Source organism: Homalodisca vitripennis, chromosome 2 (genome assembly GCF_021130785.1).
Source record: "Homalodisca vitripennis isolate AUS2020 chromosome 2, UT_GWSS_2.1, whole genome shotgun sequence".
Lineage (NCBI taxonomy): Eukaryota > Metazoa > Arthropoda > Insecta > Hemiptera > Cicadellidae > Homalodisca > Homalodisca vitripennis.
Genome location: NC_060208.1, coordinates 178,429,300 through 178,452,738, shown reverse-complemented (window position 1 = coordinate 178,452,738; position 23,439 = coordinate 178,429,300). Strand labels below are relative to the sequence as shown.

The 23,439-nt window shown below is 32.3% G+C and overlaps 1 protein-coding gene across 1 annotated transcript in view; it reads right to left on the bottom strand.

Annotated features, from left to right (window-relative positions):
* LOC124355097 (patj homolog) overlaps positions 1-23,439 on the bottom strand; it is a 261,313-nt gene that overhangs the window by 42,777 nt on the left and 195,097 nt on the right. The window contains exon 18 of the mRNA XM_046806044.1: positions 7,968-8,204. Within this exon, the coding sequence (XP_046662000.1) occupies positions 7,968-8,204 (237 nt within the window). The remainder of the gene's footprint in view (positions 1-7,967; positions 8,205-23,439) is intronic.

Genomic DNA, 23,439 nt, shown 5'->3' with positions numbered 1-23,439 from the left:
AATAGTTAAAATCAGAATTACATTAAATAAAATAATTAATAGTTTGTAAGCAACAAAGTGCCGAACAAACAAAAAATACTAAGTTTTTTTTATCCTATTAAAGCATTAAGACATAACTTTTAAAAAAAAACCTGAATGATCTGAATACAACATAAAAAGGACATTATTTCTGTATTGCCTGATGGGTAGACACAGTGCGAACAAGTAAACAACATATCACCAGTTCAATACTCCCACTAGCCCAATACTCTGATAATTTCCCCCTTACATTAAGCCATTTGTGGAACAAGCAAGGTAAATATTCTTTTAACCCTCCAAGTGATGATCGCTTAAATAAAGTTTATCTAAGCGCAGTGCCAAGTAGCAGTTGCCTAAATAATGTTGATTTAAACATAGCATCAAGTGTCAGTTGCCTGAATAATGTTGATCTAAGTGCACCGCCAAGTAGCAGTTGCCTAAATAATGTTGATTTAAACATAGCATCAAGTGTCAGTTGCCTGAATAATGTTGATCTAAGTGCACCGCCAAGTGGCAGTTGCCTCAATAATGTTGAACTAAATGTACAATTATATTATTAAAATAAAATTGTTTATAACATTTGCAAAAGAACCATTTTTACAGCAACAATAAATACCTAATAACAGCTTTTTTGTTCTGTTTTCAGTTGTAAATATTACTTTATTCCCTGGCGAAAATTTGGAATGTTTTGGCTATGTCAGCTTTTAAATAGTAGCTTTTAAATTTAACTCAACTTGACCTCCTCACTGACACCAACATGATTTTCTAAAATGTAGATCTACAGCTACAGCTTTAACAGACCTGTTGTAATTTATTATTAATCACACTGACAAAGGCAAATAACCACTACTGTTCTCCTTGACTACTCAGAAGTGTTTGATTGCCTTAGCCATGATACTATTCTTCACAAGTTAGAGGCTCTAGGAGTCCAGGAAGCTAAGAACTGGTTTGAAAGCTATCTCAAGGGATGGAGCCAACTGGTAGAGCTCAGTTACATGGAAAATGGTGTTACTCGAATAGTAAAGCCAAAATTACATTCGATTGTAACAGGAGCACCACAAGGATCGGTGCTTGGACCTGTACCATTTATACTCTTGACAAATGACTTCCCTGACTACATCAAAGATTACAGCTCAGTAATGATTTACGAGGACGACACAATTCTTTTGCTGAAAAGAGACACACCATATGACTTAAGTATCAGTGCCTACATTGCTCTAAATGTGACGTACATCTACTGCCTAGCAAATAACCTAGTAGCAAACTCCTCTAAAACAAAACAGATCAGCTGCAGAAGATGAGTTGAACAAATCCCTTACTGAAATTGACCTTATAGACCAAACTGATCTTTTAGGTCTCACCCTAGACTCAATTTCCACATATTTTGATACCCTGTGCAAGAAACTTAACTCTGCTCTCTATGTAATAAGAAGAATAAAATGCATCAGTAACATAACAGCAGAGATGGCATACCTCATTCTGAGACATACTTGAGATATGGTGTAGTGATCTGGGTTGGCACATTCAATATACAAAGTTAACACGTTCAATGCGGTTGCGGTAGATCTACTGCACGGCTGCCTCGCGCCAGGCGCGCATGACGTAGATCTACTGCACAGCGCCATTGTTTAGAAACCCAGTCAGTGTGCTCTCAGCACTCGTCGTGTATGGTTGTTCCGTTTTGCCGCTCGTGGGGATATACTTTTCCCGCGTTTTTGTGGTCGCCGTTCTCAGTTAGCGTTTTGTGGTTAGTTTTTAGACTACTTCAAATTTTACCGTTTTTGTTGTGTGTTTAGTGTTATTCTTATAATACAATAGACATGGATTTGCCTCCTGGAACTAGTGGAATCCAGAATAGACGTCAGTTTGTGGCTAATAGTGATTCTGATTATGAAGACGACCCTGGTGTCCCTGGTTATGCTCCGGACCTCGACGATGAACAATACGAGACTGATGAGTCAGAGGTCGAAGACCCAGACTATGACGTAAGACCACCACAATGGAGTCCTCAAACTATAGGTATGAAAGATGTACCGTTTACAAAAGAGGAAAAGTTTTTAGTCCCTTTGCCTAATGAGATTACCCCAATCAATTTTTTCTTGTTGCTGGTGGATGTGATTTTTTTGGAGGGCATTGTGGCTACTACGAATAGATACGCGTTGGAGTTATTCTGTGGTCCTACTACAACCCCAGGCTCACGATTCCATAAATGGAAAGACATTACCGTGGAGGATCTCAAATGTTTTATTGGCCTATTGCTGCACATGGGAATATTACAATTACCCCAAATACAAGACTATTGGAAAACTTATAAGCTGTTTTCAACGTGCTTCCCCAAATTCATGGCCAGGGACAAATTCATGCTTATTTTGCGATGCATTAATTTTGAAAGGTACCCTAACCCAAACACAACAGAGCTTTCTAAAGTACAGTTTCTAATTGACTACTTCAACAATAAAATGGACTCAATTTATTATCCTCAAAAAAAAGTTGTGCATTGACGAGGGAATGGTTTTATGGAGGGGAACGGTTGTACTTTAGGGCAATATATAAAAGGGAAACGCCATAAGTACGGCATCAAACTGTACAGTTTGTGTGACCCCCATGGCCTAATACTTCGTTTTTTTATGTATTGCGGAGTTTTAGATGATTACGGTGGTAAGGGGCATGCAGCCAATGTTGTATTGAAGCTGATGCAAGGGAAACTCAATTGTGGCCACAGTTTATTTATGGATAATTATTATAATAGTTTTACTCTTGCCTCAAGCCTGCTCCGTAGGAATACATATTGCACTGGAAACTCTTCGGCTGGACAGAAAATACGTATCTCCTGAAGTCAAATCGGCAACCCTGAAAAAGGGTGAAACCATCGCCCGCTACGCCGAAAGTGTTGTTGTCGCCAAATGGAAAGACAAACGCGTTGTCTCTTACATATCCACTGAATTTGAAAATGACATGGTGAATTCAATTAATCGAGGTGGTTTGGAGAGACTAAAAACACTACCAATTGTTCAATACAACCATTTTATGAAAGGCGTGGACCGCAGTGACCAAATGATGTCATATTATCCTTGCGAAAGGAAAACACTGCGGTGGTATAAAAAGATTTTTTGTCCACGTAATTCAGATGATGTTAGTGAATGCACACTATCTCTATAACGAAGTTCGCACATCAAGTGGAGAAAACAAAATGCCATTGTACGACTTCCGTCTGGAGGTTATTGACAAGCTACTCCCGGACGTTCCCGAGCCTCCTCGACCTCTGAAGCGCCGCCGCGTCCCATGTACCCTCACGGATTACAGAAAAAGTGGCTTGTGGAAAGAGAAGTAAACAAAAGAGGTGCAGAGTTTGCTATGCAAATGGCAGAAAGAAATACGTGATGTGGCAGTGTTTAGAATGTGATGGACAGGCCTGGGTTGTGTGTCCCACATTGTTTTGACCAATTCCATGACTAATGAAGCGTTACCTTGGGGAGGATGGTTGGGTTGTAAATAGTAGTTTTTAGTGTTTTTTTATCAAATATATTTTTAGTTATACTAAGTGATTTGTTCCCAGTATTATTATAAACAATCGTTAGTTGGTCTGTTTTTCAAAAACAATAGGAAAACGGTGTGCGCTTCGAAGAGAGACTGGCCCCAGGAGCGTGTGCGGTAGATCTACTGCACGTTTTCAAAATGGCGAAATTCGGCTCTTTTGGTGTTTGATGACCTTTCTGTACCAACCCGTGTCACAACAACTAAATTTGGTAAGTGAATACTAATCAAAAAAAAATTAGCCTCTAGCAACATACATTACTTAATTTTTAGCAGCGAACGTGTTAAATGGAATACTGATCATACAGAAGTTAGCTGTAAGATCATTAGTAAAACTAAAAGCACAACAAAAATTGTAGAGAAGAATTTTAAAAACCTCAAAATTAAAACAGTAATCTCAATTTACATACAGGCAGTCATACTCTATGTTGATAATTAGTACTCCCAAAAGAAACAAGATTGCATACTCATGACACTATACAATCATCAAGAATTCCCATTGCAAAACATAGGACAGCTATGAAAAAAACAATCATTCATCAGGGCTAAACTCTACAACCATCTTCCTCCTCACTTCAAAGTAGCGACAGGTGAAGCACTGAAATACATATTAAACTCCTGGTTAACAACTTACCCAATCTACTCAATCTAAGAGTTTGTAGATGAAATCAAAGACAGTGGAGTTAACTAAAGAAGACAACACGATTGCAATGTATATTTTTGCAATATATTGAATTGTATAATATCAACATATTTGACACAATTCTCTGTACCTGATGTTCAGAAAAAAAGCATTATTCTATTCTATTCTAAAACATAAAAATAGCCTGCTCCTTGAGGACGTTTCAACTGCCAGTTGGAGGGTTAAACAAATATACTAAGCATTATTTTGATTTAAAATATCATTAGATCTTATAAAATATACTGATATACACATTTAAGCAATACAGAATCAGACACTTGACTCAATGAGAACTACTTTAAATGTTAATACTCATAAGCCTCATTTCCATAACAATGGACGAAAGTTTGAAACCTAAAGTAATACCATGTGAAGCTAAGTTTTTCAGAACATTTTATTTTAAAACATTAGCTAGTAACAAAATTTAATGGTTGTGTACATGATGAATATTTCTGTATTAAAAATTAACACTAGAACTGGCTGAGTACTAGCAAACACTGATTTTTTGGTAGAATTTTTCTAATTTTCAAAAGAGATATTTATTGTAGGAATTTCTGTTGTCCTAATTCACTTTATTGTATATTCAATTACAGAGATAATAAGCATATTGACTTTATGACAATCACATTAGTTTAATGAACTATTGTAACTGCATAACACATTATAAGCTATGACAAAATCTGCAGTCATTCCCTTCGATAGTTTTAATTCAAAAAATTGCAAAACATTAGCAATTTCCATTCCCATTATCATAATGATTGTTTTATTTGTGAAGTTTAATTTTTGTATCACACTATCCTTCAACTCTCCATTTACAATATCATTTTTTTAAGGTTGTTAATGTCTTGTGCTATTTATTGATTTAATTTGAAATACTGTTTGGGAGTTTTCTCTTTGGCGAACCACTTGCAAAATGAATGACTTTTAATTTAGAGAAAGATCACAAATGTAGTTTTGTAAATATCTACTTATCAAGCTTTGAGGAGTGAAATTCAAATTCTGAATGGATGTGTAAAATTTAGGTCTTTGCACTGACAGGTTCATGTGCAGGTTATAATATTATATTATTAATAACACTGAATGGTAAAATTTATGTCCATACTTTCTTCAGATCTGTATTGATTTGCTTGTTTACCCAATTTTTAAAAGTCACCTATGCTACAAAATAACAATGTATTTTGTGATTTATGATTGACACTATTTTGCCTAACCATTGCTTATGACACATTGTATTTTCTACAAACATTTTAACTTTAAAATTTTAGTTGACAACAAGTCTATTGTTTTATATTTTTAATCAATTTCCAAAACTTTATAATACTTTTCATCACGAAATAGTGTGAAAACATCACTCTTGGTGGACAAAATATACACAATGACAAGTATGAAAAGGTTATTTTCTATAAATTGTTTATAAACAGGTTGCAAAGTGGCAAATATGGTCTTGCCAATATAGAAGTGTGCAGGTGACAGTTCTAGTGTTAAGAATAATGGAATTACATCATATGTTATCTTACTATAGGAATATTTTCCCTCAAACAAGTCACTTTCACAAAAATATTGCTTTTTACCCACATTACAAAATATATTATAATGTAAAAAGGTGATTGTCAATTGACAGTTTAAAATTCAAAATATTGACTGTAGGAAATATTGATGTAGTCACACAAGTGATTACTTTAATCATTTACAGTTAATTACATTCCATCATAAAACTACTATAACAATATTCATTTCATTTTTATTACATTTTGGTTCTTATCAAGTAAAGCATTCAATACCATCTCTTGCATATTAAATGGTTTATTTTTAACTCTCTAGGCAGTAACATATTGGCAGAAAAATATTATTTCAGTTTTAAAATAAAATACTGAATATTGTAAGCTAACATTAAACTAATCCATGGAAGATCTTTCATAATACTTTCGTTCACTTATACAAAGTAAATCTCATAAGTAATAAATCTTTCGAAATATAAATGTTATAAAAACAATTACTACAATAAACATAACACTAAAAAAAACAGTAAAAATAATTAGCAAAAATCTAGTACAATACTGATTAATAACAAAAATTATTCTTTTGTTTTGAAATTAATTCGCTTGTGTATAATAATTTTCATCTTGGAATGTACACTCTTATTTTACTAGTTTTCCATGTACAGGGTCTGGGAAGATTTATTAATTAGTTGATAGGCAAGTGGGTAAGATTGCAGATGTGCTACTTATCATCTATAGAGATAGCATGTTGCTCGATTGTGCCAGATGATTTCACTATAAACACACTTCAGGACAATGCAGTGAGATGATGACCAAGTATTAGTTATGGATAAGTGACAAGACATATTTCCTCTTTAGTGGATTTGTTAATAAACAGAACTTTTGGTGTTGGTGGGAAAATTATCCTTACAAACCTCACGATAAGCTTTTCTATTCAGGAATAAACTGTCTGGTACATATGTCATTTGAAGGAATCATCAGATTTACTTTTCCAAGAGAAAAAGTGGTAACGCTATGAAAGTAAGTTGAGAAATTATTTTAGCAAATTGATACCACTAGCTACAAAGCCAACATTCCCACGTTTGACTCACTAGCGAGTGAGGTGATATCACTAGGCTTGCTCCTTCACCAGATTAGACAGCTACTGAATTTGTCATCTTGATTTATTTCTTATAAGGGTATTTGGGATTAATCCAGGGAATGATTGAAGAAGTGAATCAATCAACTCATTTCCAACATTCCACTAAATGCTACGTAAAGGAATGTAAAGTTAAGGACATGTTTTACAACAGACCTTGAAAATGTAGGAGAGTGAGGACAACATTATGCTGATGTAATCCTTTTAATAAAAATTTTTTTTGTGGAGGAACATTAATTTTTACAAATATACAATGCATTTCTGCATCTTTAATAAATAATAACGCCTTAATTTGTGGCATTTCTCAATCTTTTTGTTTTACTACCAGACCCTGTATAATACTGTTGCCTGAATATAAAAATACTAATAATATAAAGTATTATTTAAATTACAAACACTAAAAATGATACTTTCCACTATCTTTTATATAAATTATTCAATAAATAAATATACAACACAATACAAGTCACATATAAGTTTTTGTTCAAAAGAAGAAATTCCAAGCACATAATTCTATTCTAATTAATGTTAACCATCATCACTTTAAATTTTGAGCAGTTGCTATTAACAATACTATTGTTTAATTTTTGCTAGTCCTAGTTATGCAAAAACAAATAATACAAAAAGCTCACAAATTTACGGTTTGGTTTTTAAACACGATTTAGCGTTTTCTAATTGAGCTTTAACTTTGTTTAAATTTTAAATTTTAGTTTTGCTGTTATCTTTTTTGCTACTTAACAATATCAACTACTGGTACACTTTATTATCTGACATTCGATTCTCTGCATAGTTACAAGAAAACATCAAATCATCCAACAGTTGACATTGTGGAATACAATGATGTAGGAGTTACAAAGAAGAATACAAAAAAGCTCTCAATGATCGAAGATAAATGCAGATTCTTTTCATCAGTATGTTTTAGTGACTGTAGAAAAAGGCTGTAGAAAACAGGAAGAGTCGTATGAACATCAAGAAAGAAATTTGGGACTTAGAAACTCTCAGATTTCAAAAGGTTGGCACCCCCTTCGAGCACATCATTATAGTACTCACCGTGGTGTGTGGTGGTAACACTGACTCTGGGTTCGTCATCACTCACCTGGCTCTGAGACACAGAGTCGGGGATAGGCAGAGGCTTGGCTACTCCGATGCGAACCTGCCCCTTGGGTGCTCCCTTGAGAGCCTGCACCGCCTGGTCCAACGAGGCGTTGTCCAGTGCCGTGTCATTGACTGAGAGCAACCGGTCACCCGGTATCAGCCTGCCATCTAGCTGTGCCACGCCGCCCGGCACCAGAGACCGGATCACAATCACTGTCTCACTGGGATTCATCGGATCCTGCACAGGGAAACTGAACTGGTTAAAAAAGCTAAGGTAATAATTTGTATCTGTAGTTCATTCTTTCAAAAAAACAACAGTAATAAACACAAAAGGAATTGTTTAAGGCTAAATTAACGTTAAATAAATTCGAACAATATACCTTTAAAACATTTATGTAACTTTTATATAGAACTAAATGCAAATTCAATGCACAAATTTACAACAAACATACCTGAAAGTAAAATTTAACAACATTAACCTATTGATCTGGAAATACATAACTGTCCCATTTCACTGTTAAATGACCCATTTACAGACAGACCTATTTCATTTATGAAAAAATACGAGAGTTTATAAAACTTCATTGTAAAAAAACAAGTAAAAAATAAAATACTTAATTAATAAACTTCTTGCTTAAGATGCAAAGCTATGAATATAATGCTCAATAATTAGCTATTTCATTTTTTAGTGCAAGCAAAGCTTCAAATATCAATAAGGCTAATGGCTTTAATATTTTGCAATTGCTAACTAACAGTTTTTATACGGCACATTTTCCTGTTGCAAGTACACATTTTTTATATCACTATACAAAAAATCAGTTAGAAAAGGGTATGTATACCACTTTTTACAAATAAATGTTGAACTTACATGCATTAGTAACCTATTGTCTTTAACAGTAATTTTGTTTCTTTAAGTGCTAAACAATCATGTATTAATTATAGTAGGCCACACAATTTAATAATACAATTTTCTTTATAGAAAGTGAGTTTCTCATTTGGCACTGAATTTAACAAACAATAGAGAACTTCAAATTAATTATCATTTCTACAGTCCTTTTTAACCACTGTATTAAAAAATACTCGTAAAAAACTAATTAGAAAGTATTAACTAATTCTCTGCAATTTTTTTCATATCTAAAGAATTGTAACAGATCAGTAATATTGGAGGATAATAAATTGAAGGATATTTGCGGAAGGATAATGAATCAACTGGGCGGATCTAAAGCGCATCACGTGATCTAGTCTCGTCCCCAAAGGCTGAAATTACCACCTCATAACGAATTTAAAACTAATTAAAATAAACAATAATTAATCACAATAAACTGAAAACATTAAATTAAAATAATTATAACCTAAATTTGTATTATAAAATAATGTATATTTGATTGCTCAATAATTCACCTATTATATTGGTGAAAAAGTATTTGGGAACAGGGGTGAAATGGCTATAGAAGTTATCTTTGGTTTTAGACACTGAACGAGCAACAAGAGTGAAGTGAGTTCACTGGCATTTTAATACAACGTATCGTTGAAATTACCAGTAATTCATTTACTTTAATGACTTAACATGTTTATTTGCTGCTAATTTGATGATTATTAATTAATAAACAGAAGGAATTTTCATTTCATGTGTAATAACAGATAGAACTTTAATTGCTGAGCCCGTGCTTCTGAATGCACTTTAATCAATGTATGTGATATGTGGTGTTTATAAATAAAATGTTAATGTGAAACCAGAATGAAAACAGGATCTAGATTATTGTTATCCTTACTAATACAAATTCTACAAAAAATTGAAGAGATGTGTGATGATTATATCTACATGAGTAGTGGAATCTACTTGAGAACTATTTGAACATAACCTACATATTGGAGCAAGTGAGCTATATGACTTTCAAAATTTGGGATTACCAACTTCCTTATTATGCCTTATAAAAAGTATATAATAAGCATTTATAATTATTTAATAAATAAGACTTTTTATAGAGTGACTGCCAATATTAGGCATAACTAATTTTAACTTAAGTAACAACATATAGTGCTATATGAATATGTGATTAATTTTACAGCTACATTTTCATCCATTTAAATTGATCTACAACAAATAATTGCATCAACTTAGAACATTTAGTCATCTTACTTAAACATTTATAACTTGAACCACAACAAATGCTAGAATCAATGTGGGGCATATTCAACTAGGCCTGTAATTGAACTTCAAAATTTGACGTCAAACTAAGTGTGGCTCCATATTATTTAAATATTGCCTTCTATATTTGATGCAAAAAACGTGGAGCTAGACATATACATCAACCAACTTGATCATCATACCCATTCAATATCGTAATAGAACTTCACATATGACAACAACAAAGACGGGCATTTAATCATCAACATATTCAAACAAAATATCTGACCTTCAACGAATGGCGCTATCAACTTGGGGCAAACAGTCAAAATAAATGAATATGTACATATTGGCATCCAACAACATGGGATGTATATTCAAGTTTAAATAAAGAACTTGTAAAAAAAATGCCTGTGCTTCACAATATTATTAATATAGGAAATACTATGAAAAAAATGAAATTTTTCTTGCGTTCTCCTGTAATGATAAGTTTACAGTTGACAAATCAGCAATATTGAGACAAATAAATATACAATTGAATTTAATTATATCAACATAAACTTCATATAGCAATCAGTTCAGATTTATGTTATAGTTTAGAGCTTTATGATACAGAAAACACTAAAATTTATAATGACAAAGTAAGACTGATTCCGATTATTCCTAAAGTAAAAATGTCAAAATTACACATTAAAATAATAATAAGTAAATAATAATTAAAATTGGTTTTCAATTTAAAACTTATAATAAATAATTACTTATGAATATTCATAAAGTTTCCATAATATTAAAACATTGTCATATAGTTTTAGTTCTATTACAACTTCCAGTGTTTCCATTTTTAAAGAATATTAAACATTATTCGAGGGCCATCTTTTCGGATTAACTTTTGATCTCACGCAATGATGGCCTGACACTTGGCAGGTCAGCTGTGTGCGCAGTAATCGATCGCGGCACATCTTCCGTGTTATAACATATGTTACTGCTAAGTTCAAGTAGCTAGTTTGCGCTGAACTGCAGTCACATAAACATGACCGCCTCTACTAATTCTCCCGCCAAATGTAAACTGAACAGTGTTATTTGTTTCCTGTAAGCAGACGGGAATAGTGCAGCAGAAATCCATCAGAGAATGTGCCATGTTTAAGGATAAAACATCATGAGTGATGGTGTTGTGTGTGAATCCCTTCAAAAGTTTAAAGATGGCCGGATGTCAAACTCAAGGAATGTCAAAGTTGAAGCCATTCAGCAATCTTCAATAAATCACGTTATTTATAATTTCCTTTATGGTTTGCTAAAACTTACAAGTTTTATTTAAACATCATTTTAGGTAGAAATGCCTATTGTAATCACCCTCATGTCACAACTTTCAGGAGATTTTTTTTTCATTTTTTTTAATCATATCAACTCAGAATCCAAAACTAAAATGATCTGAAAATTTTGTATGTAAATATGTATAGGCTTATGCAGTATAATTCAAACTTGTGAATACAATAACTGCCACCATTTTTACAATATCCAGGCTAAAATTGGTACAAAAGACAGTACTTGAAAATAATTTGAATGAGTCTGTTAGGCATTTATTATGCTAAATTATATGATTACAACAATTTTTCAGACTTTCCAAAAAAACTTATGAATTTGATGAAAATACAAAATGACCTAACACATTTTATTACTGGCGTAGTTTAAATATCATATTATCAAGTAATATGACTCACCCCCTCACAAAAATGCAAGTCTAATACTTTCAATTACAGTAAACTAATTAATATTTGGACTTATTATTTGAAGAAATTACAAACATTATTATTAACTTATTAATTTGTTTCTAATTTTATATAATAAATATTTGTCAATTATAAAAATCACAAACAGAAAATTAATTTATAACAAAAGGGAATCTTATATCCAGCAGAGAACATTTTTTTAGGATATTATTAAACCTTTAAATAAATACTTCTCTGAAGAAAAATGGAAACGTACAAGTTTTCTATAAACATTCTCATAAATCCACAGTGATTAAGTTTGATCCAATTTTAAAGCCTTTTTTGTCTTTTATGTGTAATAGTTTTTAACTAAACATCGAGGTTTTATTAATACTCTGACACTATACAATGCTATTTGTATCTCAGTAGCAAACAATAAACAGAAACTAACCAATTGACAACACATTAACAATAATTATTAGAAACATCTAAATACATGCTAAGCCTTTCAAATACAACTCCTCTACTAGACCACTGAGTCTCACAGTTACATTCTCTGACACTTCTTGTTCAATGAAAACATCTTAATTAAGCTAAACAAAACATACCAAATATTACTAAAAACATAAATAATAACGCACACTGCAATATAACAGTTTCCCTAATGTTACTATCTCTACTTAAAAATTACACAAAAACTCCAAATCAACGTCAAGATAAATCGCAATGCTATGCTTACACACATATTCCAATGACTTAATTTTACCCAAACTGTATCTTTTAAAGCGTTCAACAGTAACAAAACACATGCGTTATGCCCAAATAAGGCAAGCATGCGTAGACCTCCGTCTTGCGAGCAAGAGTCAGTAGCAATATTACCATGCCAATAGAAGCCATTTATCGATTGTACATTCAACACGAAATTTTACTGCAGAAATCCATTTACCTTAAGGTACGATGCAATCAGATGTTTCCATTCGGACGGATCTTATTGTATTTTACTGGTTTTAAAATGTCTTCTTTTAGATTAACTGGAACACTCTTGCTTGAAAGGCAGGGGTTTACAAGTTATCAAAATATTTAACTCAAATAGGAAGTACTTTTCAGTGCAATATTATAATTTGATAGTAATCTTTATAAAAAAAACCAACCATATATTAAAAAATAGAAATCAATCGTTAAAGAGTACATTTAAAACCTCTTGGGCCCATATGGACCCAATTACTCATTATTGGTTCAGTGAACTGAAACTTATCCTGATTTTTTAGTGTATTAAATGCCCAAAATACCAAAAAAGTGCAGATTCTAAAGTTGATGTTTATAATTTTAAATTTTAATATTGCATTATTTAAATTTAGAAAAGAACAGAAAAGAATAATCAAATTATACAATAAATTATATTTTTTAGATAAATTTACTTTTCTGCAATCAATCTCATAATTTGTATGATTACACTGGAAAATTAGAACACCAGCAGTGAGAAACTTAATTTATTGACTGTGATAACAAATACAGATAAGGTTTTAATGGCAGGTGAAGAACTACAGAACACTGAGTTTAAGTTTAAGCTCACATAGTATTACTGTTCTATAGCTAAAATGTAAAATCTAGTATTTCTAAATTACTTACCTTAAACACTTATTGATATGGCAGATTACAAAATATTGAAAAGAACTAAGAATTACCTTTATCAAGTGTAGGTATTTTCATTTTATATTTTGTTTTAACAATGTCTGTTTAATTTTACATTATCAAGAAGAAATAATAAAGGGGACACACAAAATTTTAATGCGTTTTAAAGTAAAGTTTTGGGGAAATCCGTTTTTGGTAAATTTTTTCTCAGGGAAGTTAAACGGACTGTACAACAATTTATCAATCATCATTCATCTGTTATACATGATCCTAAATAACCCTTAGAAACACTTGTACAAAATAATTTGAACCCTTTGGGTAGGTATCAGACCAACATTTTTCTTGAGGAGTACCAGTGACTTTTACTGGCGATATACCACAACAGCCATCGTACAGTTAGTTGAGTATATCATTGACCAAATTGAAAGTGGAAAAACTGTTACCAGCTTGTTCCTTGATTTTAGTAAAGCATTCGACTGCATAGACCACTCATTGCTCCTAGAAACACTACACCAACTGGGAATCAAAGGAACATCAGCTAACTGGTTCAGGACCTTCCTCAGTGGAAGACAGCAGTTAGTGGAACTAAAACACAACCTAAAGGAACAATTACCAAGGTTCACTCAACCCCACTTCAGGTGAATAGAGGAGTACCACAAGGGACAGTGCTTGGACCTGTCCTTTTCCTCTTGCTTACAAACGACCTACCTCAGTACCTGACCAACCTCTGCCAAACAATAATGTATGCAGATGATACTGTTCTAACATTAGCTAAAAAAAATAAAAATCAACTTGAAATAGATACACGAACCATTCTCAACTCAGCAAAACAGTACTGTAGGACAAAAGACCTAGCTTTGAATGAGAGTAAAACTGTACAGATGACGTAAAGCGCAAGAGAAAACACACAGAATGGGATGCCTGACTTAAAAGTACAAGATAATTTAAAATATTTAGGTATTAATCTAGACATGAACCTCAATTGGAAGGCTCATGTTGATGTGCTGTGCAAGAGACTTGCATCGGGCACCTATGTCATAAGAAGGATAAAAGAAATATGCGGAACATCTGCAGCAAGAATTGCCTAATTTGCTCTTTTTGAGGCACATGTTAGATATGGCATAGCAGCATGGGGTGGAACTACTAGCTCCAACATGGAAAGAGTTTTCTTGCAGCAAAAAAAAAAAACAATAAGATGCTTAACAGGCCTTGGATTTCAAAGCAGCTGTCGAAGAGCATTCCAGGAGCACAAAATACTTACAGTACCACCACTTTACATAAGCGAGGTAATTCTACTAGTAATCTCATCAAACAAGCCAAAACTTGGAGATTATCACCAATATAACACCAGAAATGTCTCAGATTTCTCACTTCCAGCACATCACCTTAGCTTTTCTGAAAGGAAGCCAACCTTCAGGGGAGCACGGTATTTCAACAACCTGCCAGACCACATCAAACAAAACACGGGAAAGACCTTCAAGGGGAAAACTCCTTCGATGGCTTGAAGATCATCCCTTCTATAGCGAAAAGGAATTCATGGAGTGGAAGACTTAAAGATAACACTCGCAAGATAGAACTTCATTTTTATGTAACATTGTTTTGACGCCAATACCGATCTCTAAGATTGTGTAAATAAAGAAAGATTGTCTATTGTTTATTACCTACAGATTACTGACTCTTTATAGGCTGTTGAGAACTATTTTAAATTTTTACTTACAACTTCCTTATTTTTTTGGTAAAATTTAATGATTTCTTAAAATTTTACATAAATTAATTTGTAACAGTATCAAAATGTTTGTATACAACAAATGTATTTCCTTCTTTGAGTAGAATAGCACTCTTTACAAGAATTCCAGATGCAAAATGGTTGTTTTTACTGAACTTTACAAATAAAACTGAACAAAATCTTAAACTATTTTACAATAAGTTATTGTAGTGTATTAACTATCACAAAATGTCAGTGTAAACCCATCATATTTCAAAGATATAGTATATATTTAAAGTAGCTATATATAAAAATATGCAATTAATTTGATTGAAATGTAAAAAATAAAATTCTAAAGCATGTGATATCCTAAATTTAGTATCTTTCATCAGTTACAGGTACATCTGTATAACAGGACATTAGTATTTCTCTACATTTCTTTACATGTCTGAATATTCCCATTAGTAACCAAAGGGTTTAATTACAGTAAAACCTGTCATATCCAGACCTGATGACAAACAGGATTGTAATTTGAAGTTTTTGGGCTAAGACATTTTACACAGGCAAGCTCAATCACTTTCTCCCACATGTCAGGTGGTTGGGCCGCCAGAGGGGAGGGGTGAAAGAGGGATGAATGCTCTATTTTCCTGTATAACGATCTTACCCGATCTCGCCAGCACTATTACTGCACTGGAATATCAGTGCTAGTATATCAGATTTCAAATGTACATTGGGATATGTTGTAATGGTGGGATGGTTATTTTTACTTTTTCAATAAGTTCATATCTGAAAATTCAGATGAAATTTCAAAATCTGTTCTCTTACACAATGATTCATGGAAGACAATTTTCACCTGTTGTAGTGGGGGAAAGGGTTCTAAGTCAGACAAACAAAAGGATGGCACAGACAAACAATGCTTACAAATGTTTCCCATAAATATTTCCCAACTTATCCCCAAAAGTTTTGCATACATAGCTTCCAATAGCTGGCCTCCGATTGACCTGGCATGAAATTGGAAAAATCTGTGCAAGACTTTAGTTTACATCACTTCATTAAGAAGACCTGTGGAAGGAGTTCCTATATTTCTATAGGATAAAATTGGAGTTTAACAATTTTCGACAAACTTTCAATCTTAATTGAATTACAAAACGCCAGACAAACTATCTCAATGTAAAGGTGTTGTTCTTTTCAATATTTTTCGGTTCAATACAGAACCATAAACTTACATATTATCAAATAAATCGATCAAAGCCAAACAAAAATATAAATCACATATCTGAAAAAAACCTGTAATGTAATGTAAGAAAACATTTATTCCAGGTTCCATAATAACCTTACTTGTACCCTTAAGAGACTGCACAGTAATCTGTTTTATTTTTTATTACTTCAAACTGTTTTAATTTCAAATGTAAACTTAAAAAATAATCTGAACTAAAAACAGATGACACAATGTAAAACAAACTACTGTAGTTTTAAACTGATATTAATTTTCAAATGAGATTACGAGTAATAATAAGAGTAAAGTGTATGTATAAGTCATTTCTTAATGCATATAAATTCTGAAATAATAATTTTCTGTAGATTTAGGTATTTAATTAAAAATCAAAATTAATTTTACACTTTGCACCAAAGACAATCTTACTCAGTTTAAACTGATACATTCAAGCCTGACTGGTTTCATTTGATCTAGACTAAGATACAACAATGCACCAGACCTTAAAAAGAAGTTCACCGTAAAAATTACAATTTTATACTCCACAAGTTGGGTCAATATATAATAATGTAAGAACAAAATGCTTGCATAATCATGTTTCCCTTTTAATGACCCATTATTGATATAAACTATTCTAAAATCATATTTAGCCTTTTTAAAGTTAGCATAAAATCTCATAAATCTAAATTTTCAGCCACATGTACAAACAACTTACTCACATGTAATATAATGATTTAAAAATCAATGTAACTAAATAAATAATAGAAAAATAAGTTTATAAACAGTAAACTTAATATAACTTTTTTGAAATATACAGATTTAAAAATTAACTTAAATCAATAAATAAATATATGTTTATGAACACTTTTATTTGATTTGTAAAAATTGTTAACAAAACTGTTACCACAGTGAACAGCCAAATGTGGGAAAAGCCAAAAATACAATATCACAGACACATTTGAATAAAAATTTAATTTAAATAAGTTTAAGAATAAACTATATAAATAATTTCAATAAAATTATAGAACTGAGACACTATAAAACTTAATAAAAACTAATTCATTATTTTATAACAATTGTAACAAATAAAAACTACAGTTAAAACACTTTAAATCAAAGTAAACATTCAGTACTAACTTATTTATTAAATTATTTTAGCTCTACAATACTATCAAAATCAACTAGCTATAATATAATTTAATGGTATTTTCAAGTTATGATATACTGAAACGAATGTTTTATCTAGGAAATGTAGGAACTATTTCTACGAAACTAGAGATTAAAAATCTACACAATATTGATCGTTCAGTAACTTATACAATACATTAAAAATCAACAGTTTATACAAATCCATGTACCCAATTGATCTGTGTTTTATATATTTAAAAACATATTTATAACATATGAATGCTATTTTAATTTACTGAGAAAGTATTGCTTTAATTATTAGTTACCATAATAGTGAGAAAAAGTTTTACAGTTATCAGCAGGACAATACAATACTGCTTTTATTAAACTAAAATATCTATAATTTTGAAAACCTTTTTATTAATTATGCTTTTTATGTAACATTACTGTTCATTTAAGAAAATCAGAATATTTCTGAAAGATCAATAGAATAAAAATATTATTTTATATATTTTTGTATCATAATTATTACAAAAAAACATTACCTTCAAAATTAAACCTTTTCTTCATTTATATGATTACTGTATGTCTAGTAATATTATTTGCATAGAACAAGTTATTATTTTTTACATAATGTAATGTAAAATAGCCTCCTACTGTTAACTCCCTAACAACGACGAGTGATCCCACATTGCGTTCAACTGCCATGCCCGTGTTATAGCGTGCCAAACAAATGCTTCGCTACACGATGGCTGGCAGCTTTAAGATGATACACATTGGCCTCTAGTAGTGTTTATTTAAACTACTACAAATCCACAGAAGTGCTGTTTAATAGCTAATGCACTCTGATGGTCAACTAAGGAACTATCAAGAAGGCACATGGTGAAATTTTACCTGGACTTTAAAAACAGAATGGTATTGTTTTCTAGAATTTTCTATCGCGGTTTTGAAGTTGCTACTGTAGAATTTTTTTATTTATATATTGATTGTGGTTCAGTTGGTATGTCAGGAATTATTTGCAATAATGATAATTACATGTTTTATCAATTTTAGATTTGTCCAGATGCATTATTGTGAGTTAGGCATTCAGCAATGTGTAACTTTTCTGAGAATAATGGTGATCGGGATGTGGACTCAATTTGTTAACTACGATCTGACAGGATGATTCAGGGGATTCTGGTGGCGGTTTAGTAGATGAAGATAGATGTTGCTGAAGTTTATCATGGTGGACAAAAAAACACTATGTAAAAAAACACATGTATGCTGACTGTGGAGCAACTCTGTGTGCGTCAAATAAACATGACAGCAACGTTGAGAACTCTTGGCACTTAGAGGATTAACAATATACAGATAATAATTTAATTTCAGACTAAGAGCGAGAGACTTCAAGCAGAATGAAACAATCTGATAATTAAACATAGCAAATAGCTTTATTTAATACACTGGGTGTAGCACACCTGACATACCTGTCAAGCATTACTCCCACCACAATCTCACAACAGTCTGAATCACTCAATAACAGTCCAGTTCACTGTTGAGGAGGGCATCATGGATTTTAGAAACTCTTCAACTATGTTAAATCATTGTTACCATGTGGATATAGATGGTCAGTGTATACAAATGGATGTGGTTTGTATATAGGACAACAGGGTCACTACTGGTAACTTTCCCTATACCTGACTGGTCATTCTGGGTTAAGGTTCAAATTGTTGAGTAAATATGTTCAACTGTCAACCAATCAACTCACTGTACAAAAGAATTCATGAAATATCTCGTCGCACAGTAGCTAGGTCTAGTAACGAGGTCAGGTCACAAAAAAGTTTTTACTTCAAAAGTTACCACTAATAGTTCTAATAATTTCTTGTAGACTATGTGAGCATCATTACTAGTCTGTGATATCATCAAACCTACGAGTTCTTCTGATTAGTAGGTGTTTGTCAAGTTATATCATAATATAAAGTATCATAGGTAAAACAGCTTATGCGAATAGTCTTATCCTTTGGATTGTTGCAAAGAATATAACTGAGAAGTTAAAGAGCTGTGTGCTTGGCAAAAAAGTTTCAAAGTGACATTTTTGTTTCAAAATTTTAACATTTTGAAGGTGATGAAAAATGGGTTTATGGATATGATGTTGAAACTAAGGATTATTCATCCCAGTGGAGGCATTCTGGATTGTCAAGACCGAAAAGACTTGACAAGTGCAGTCGAACATGAATTCTTCCCACATGGTCAAACGGTTAATAAGTGCTAAGTGCTACCTACAAGTTCAACGTGGTTGGCGTGAAATGATAAAAAAAACCTGGATTTGTAGCAAAACAAATTCATGGCTTTTGCACCATGAAAATGCACCGGATCACACTTCATTGCTTGTTTGTGAATTTTTGGCCAAAAACAGCAGTGTAATGATGCCCCAGTCTTCATATTCTCCAGACATGGTTCAGTGTGTCTTTTGTTTATTTCCGAAAAATAAAGAGAACCTTATAGGACCGTTGTTTTACAAGCATAGATGAAATTAAAGGTGCATCAATGAAAGAGCTGAAGGCTATCCCAACAACCGAGTTTGAGAAGTGCTTTGAGGATTGGAAGAAGCGTTGGCAAAAGTGTATAATATCTAATGGGGGCTATTTTTGTATGATACAATTAATTTAGACATATAAGTAATTTTTTTACTGAAAATTTCCATTACTTTTTGAACATATCTTCAAAAAGTACTGGAAATTTTGTTACGTATGTTATAGCTGTTAAAACTAGTCAAGATCACTCTGTATAATCTAACAGTAACAATGTTAAACCATCAACTAGACAGTTTAAAAAGTGATACACACCATCCACAGTATAATAGCCCTTACAAGAATGTTACAAGATACTGATATTTAAGTTAAACTTTACAGTTGTACGAATACAATGAACTAGTATTTAGTTTTATTAATTAAGAATGAAATTAGCCAAAATATTAGATCACTGTAGACATTTACGATTAACCCTTTGAGTGCCACAGCGTCGCTAATTTTGACGGTACGAAAAGTGCATAAAGTGCCAGCGTCGCCAATTTTGACGTTTCGTATTTCGATAATATTTTATATAGTACAAGATTATTTTGGCCAAATAATCAGACGGCTGTATTCAATAGGTTCCAAACTATCAATAAATACGAGTTTTATGTTCTTTCTCTACTATTTTATCTGCGAAACTTACGTTGTTTGGGTACTTATCAAGAAGCCACTATTTTTGGACGAGTTTTCCTTATCGGGGACAAAATAAATTACAGTATTAAAAACAACTGACTTTATTTAACCTATTTTGGAATTTACAAGTTATTACGACAATAAATTAAATTAAAACTATAAGAACAACGTTTCATTATTCGAAAATGTCAGGTCATTCGTTTGTCTATTTGGAGACGATTTGGAGATAGGAAGTATGACTCATCGAGTATTTGTCGATTCATTATGGAAGAAGGAAAGTATAATGAAGTTTATTTTTATCTCTGATAGGAAAAACTCATCCAAAAATAGTGGGCTGTGATAAGTACCTGTACATGATTCTGTCTTCCTGTCACGCGACGTAGCGGACGAGTACCGTGTTGCGTAACGGCCTTTCTTGTTGTTTATGTGCCGATAACCTAGCATTTGAGTAAATACAAAATAAAATAGTAACTTATACAGTATTTTACTGTATTTCTTTACAAAAGTAATGTATGATTTGATTTGTGTTCAAGCGAAAAACGTGAATTTTCAGTGTAAATATTATTAGGGTTATTATTTAGTAAATGTAAACTTTTATGTAAATATGTTAGCAAGTATTTGTTTCTAAATCTACTAATCATATTTATTTGTGTTGTATTAATGTTTTATTAGATTTATTGGGAAAACTACATCATTACTAAGTAATTTCTAAACTCTGACAAATGAAGTACAGTTTATAAAATGTCGGTACCCGGGTAGCATTTTGTTAATACATATAATGCCATGTTTTTAAAATTCTAGAATAAGATATTACACATGGGTTTTATTTAGAATCATATGGCCTTTATCATGGTATAAAGATAAAAAATCTTAAAAATACCGTATACACACAAATTAGGTCAAAACTTAACTTTTTATACAAAAGTAAAAACTTTTTTTATAAATACTAAAATTTTTATAAACCAAATTTTATTTGTAACGATATGTAACATATTTTGTATTTAATAAGAAAAAAAAACAACAACAAAATGATGGAAATCTGTTTAGTAGTTATTTTACAACAGCCTTTTTCCCAAAAGCTTACAAATATGCGAAAAACAGCATGGCACTTTATGCATATGCCTTTGGAAAATACCCGTGGCACTCAAAGGGTTTATAAAGTATTAAATAAAAAAAATTGTATTAGTTAAAAATTCTTATTTGGACAGAAGGTTTGTGTCATTTTTTAAACTGTACCTGTTTTTATCCACAGACAATAAATATTCCTAAACCAAATACAGAATTTTGAATGTTTTTTTATATAATATATAAATAAAAATAATTAGCTAAATGCATTATTGTAATAGCTTAACTACTCTCTCCAATTATGGATGGTTTGGATTAAATATATATTATCATATTATTCATTCTAAATGTAACAGTTTTAAGTTATAAATCAACTCAATAATTTTAAAATTATCCTACAATATGAATCAATTTTAAATATAACTAGTCTTACTAATGATGAGAAATACAAATAATAAAGTTTCCTACTTTTGAATATAATATTACTGATATTGTATATTGATTGCATTTTACACTAATTCCGTAGATCCAATGCTTAATTACTCTTATTTATGATACTTCCAAATCCAATACGGAATAGCACGCCTGCTATAAGTAGTTATTTACATCAAATTATGCATACAAAATCTTAAGGGCCCCATACACCTGCGAGTCTGGCTCGCGAGCCTGGCTCGTCGAGCCTAGCTCGCGAGCCGGACCCGCTGATTATTCACCATACACCTACGTATCTTGCTCGCCCAGTTGCAAACATGAGTTTTTCGAAGAAGGTTGCAGCTGCGGTCATAGTTTTAGATGAGCTAGGTGTATGTAAGAAGAAACGGAAGAAAAGGGTAATGTGGTCAAAGAATTGGTTACTAAATAGAAAGAGAAATAGTCACATGAATTTATTGAATTTTGTTAGGAATGATAGTCGCCAAGACTATCAGAACTATTTAAGGATGTCAGCTGATGTTATTGGACAAGTTTAAACCGCTTATAACGAAAAAGACACTATACTGCTAAGCGCTATATCACCAGAGGAACGCCTCACTGCTACTCTCCGTTTTCTGGCTACCGGACGGTCTACATAATAAATGCTATCGGCAAATTTCGATACTCTTCAATAAATATTGTTAAAAAATCAGGGCTCATAAATAACTTTGAGTCAGCCATGTTAACTCAAAACAAACAACACACCTTACCCTTGGCGGAACGAGTGGTGCGTAACGTTTGGCCTACAGTAGTGAAAACGGAATGAACAGATTTTTCGGTGGTGGGGGCACGAGTCCGATCCGTAATGCGCCATACACTGGCGAACTGATACTCGAGCCGAGCCGAGCCGAGCCGCACGGCAAGCAGTGGCGGATCCGGCTCGGCTCGCCTGAATTTGACTCGGCTCGGCTCTTTATTGTCCATACACTGACGGATTTGGTCCATTTCTAGGCGAGTCGAGCCAGACTCGCGAGCCAGACTCGCAGGTGTATGGGGCCCTTTACATTACATAAACTGAAGACATGCACTTTGCAGATTAGGGTTTAAAGTAACTTGGAACTTTTAAAAGTACTAACACCATAAAAAATACCAACAATCACAATCAGTAATTAAAACTGAACATTTTATATACATATTAAAGAAAACTATTATTAACTGGCTTTTTTAACTTTAAGAAACATTGTTTCAGTGTTTTGCATGGAGTAATGAAAAAGAAAATTTGTTATTACACTTCCGAAAC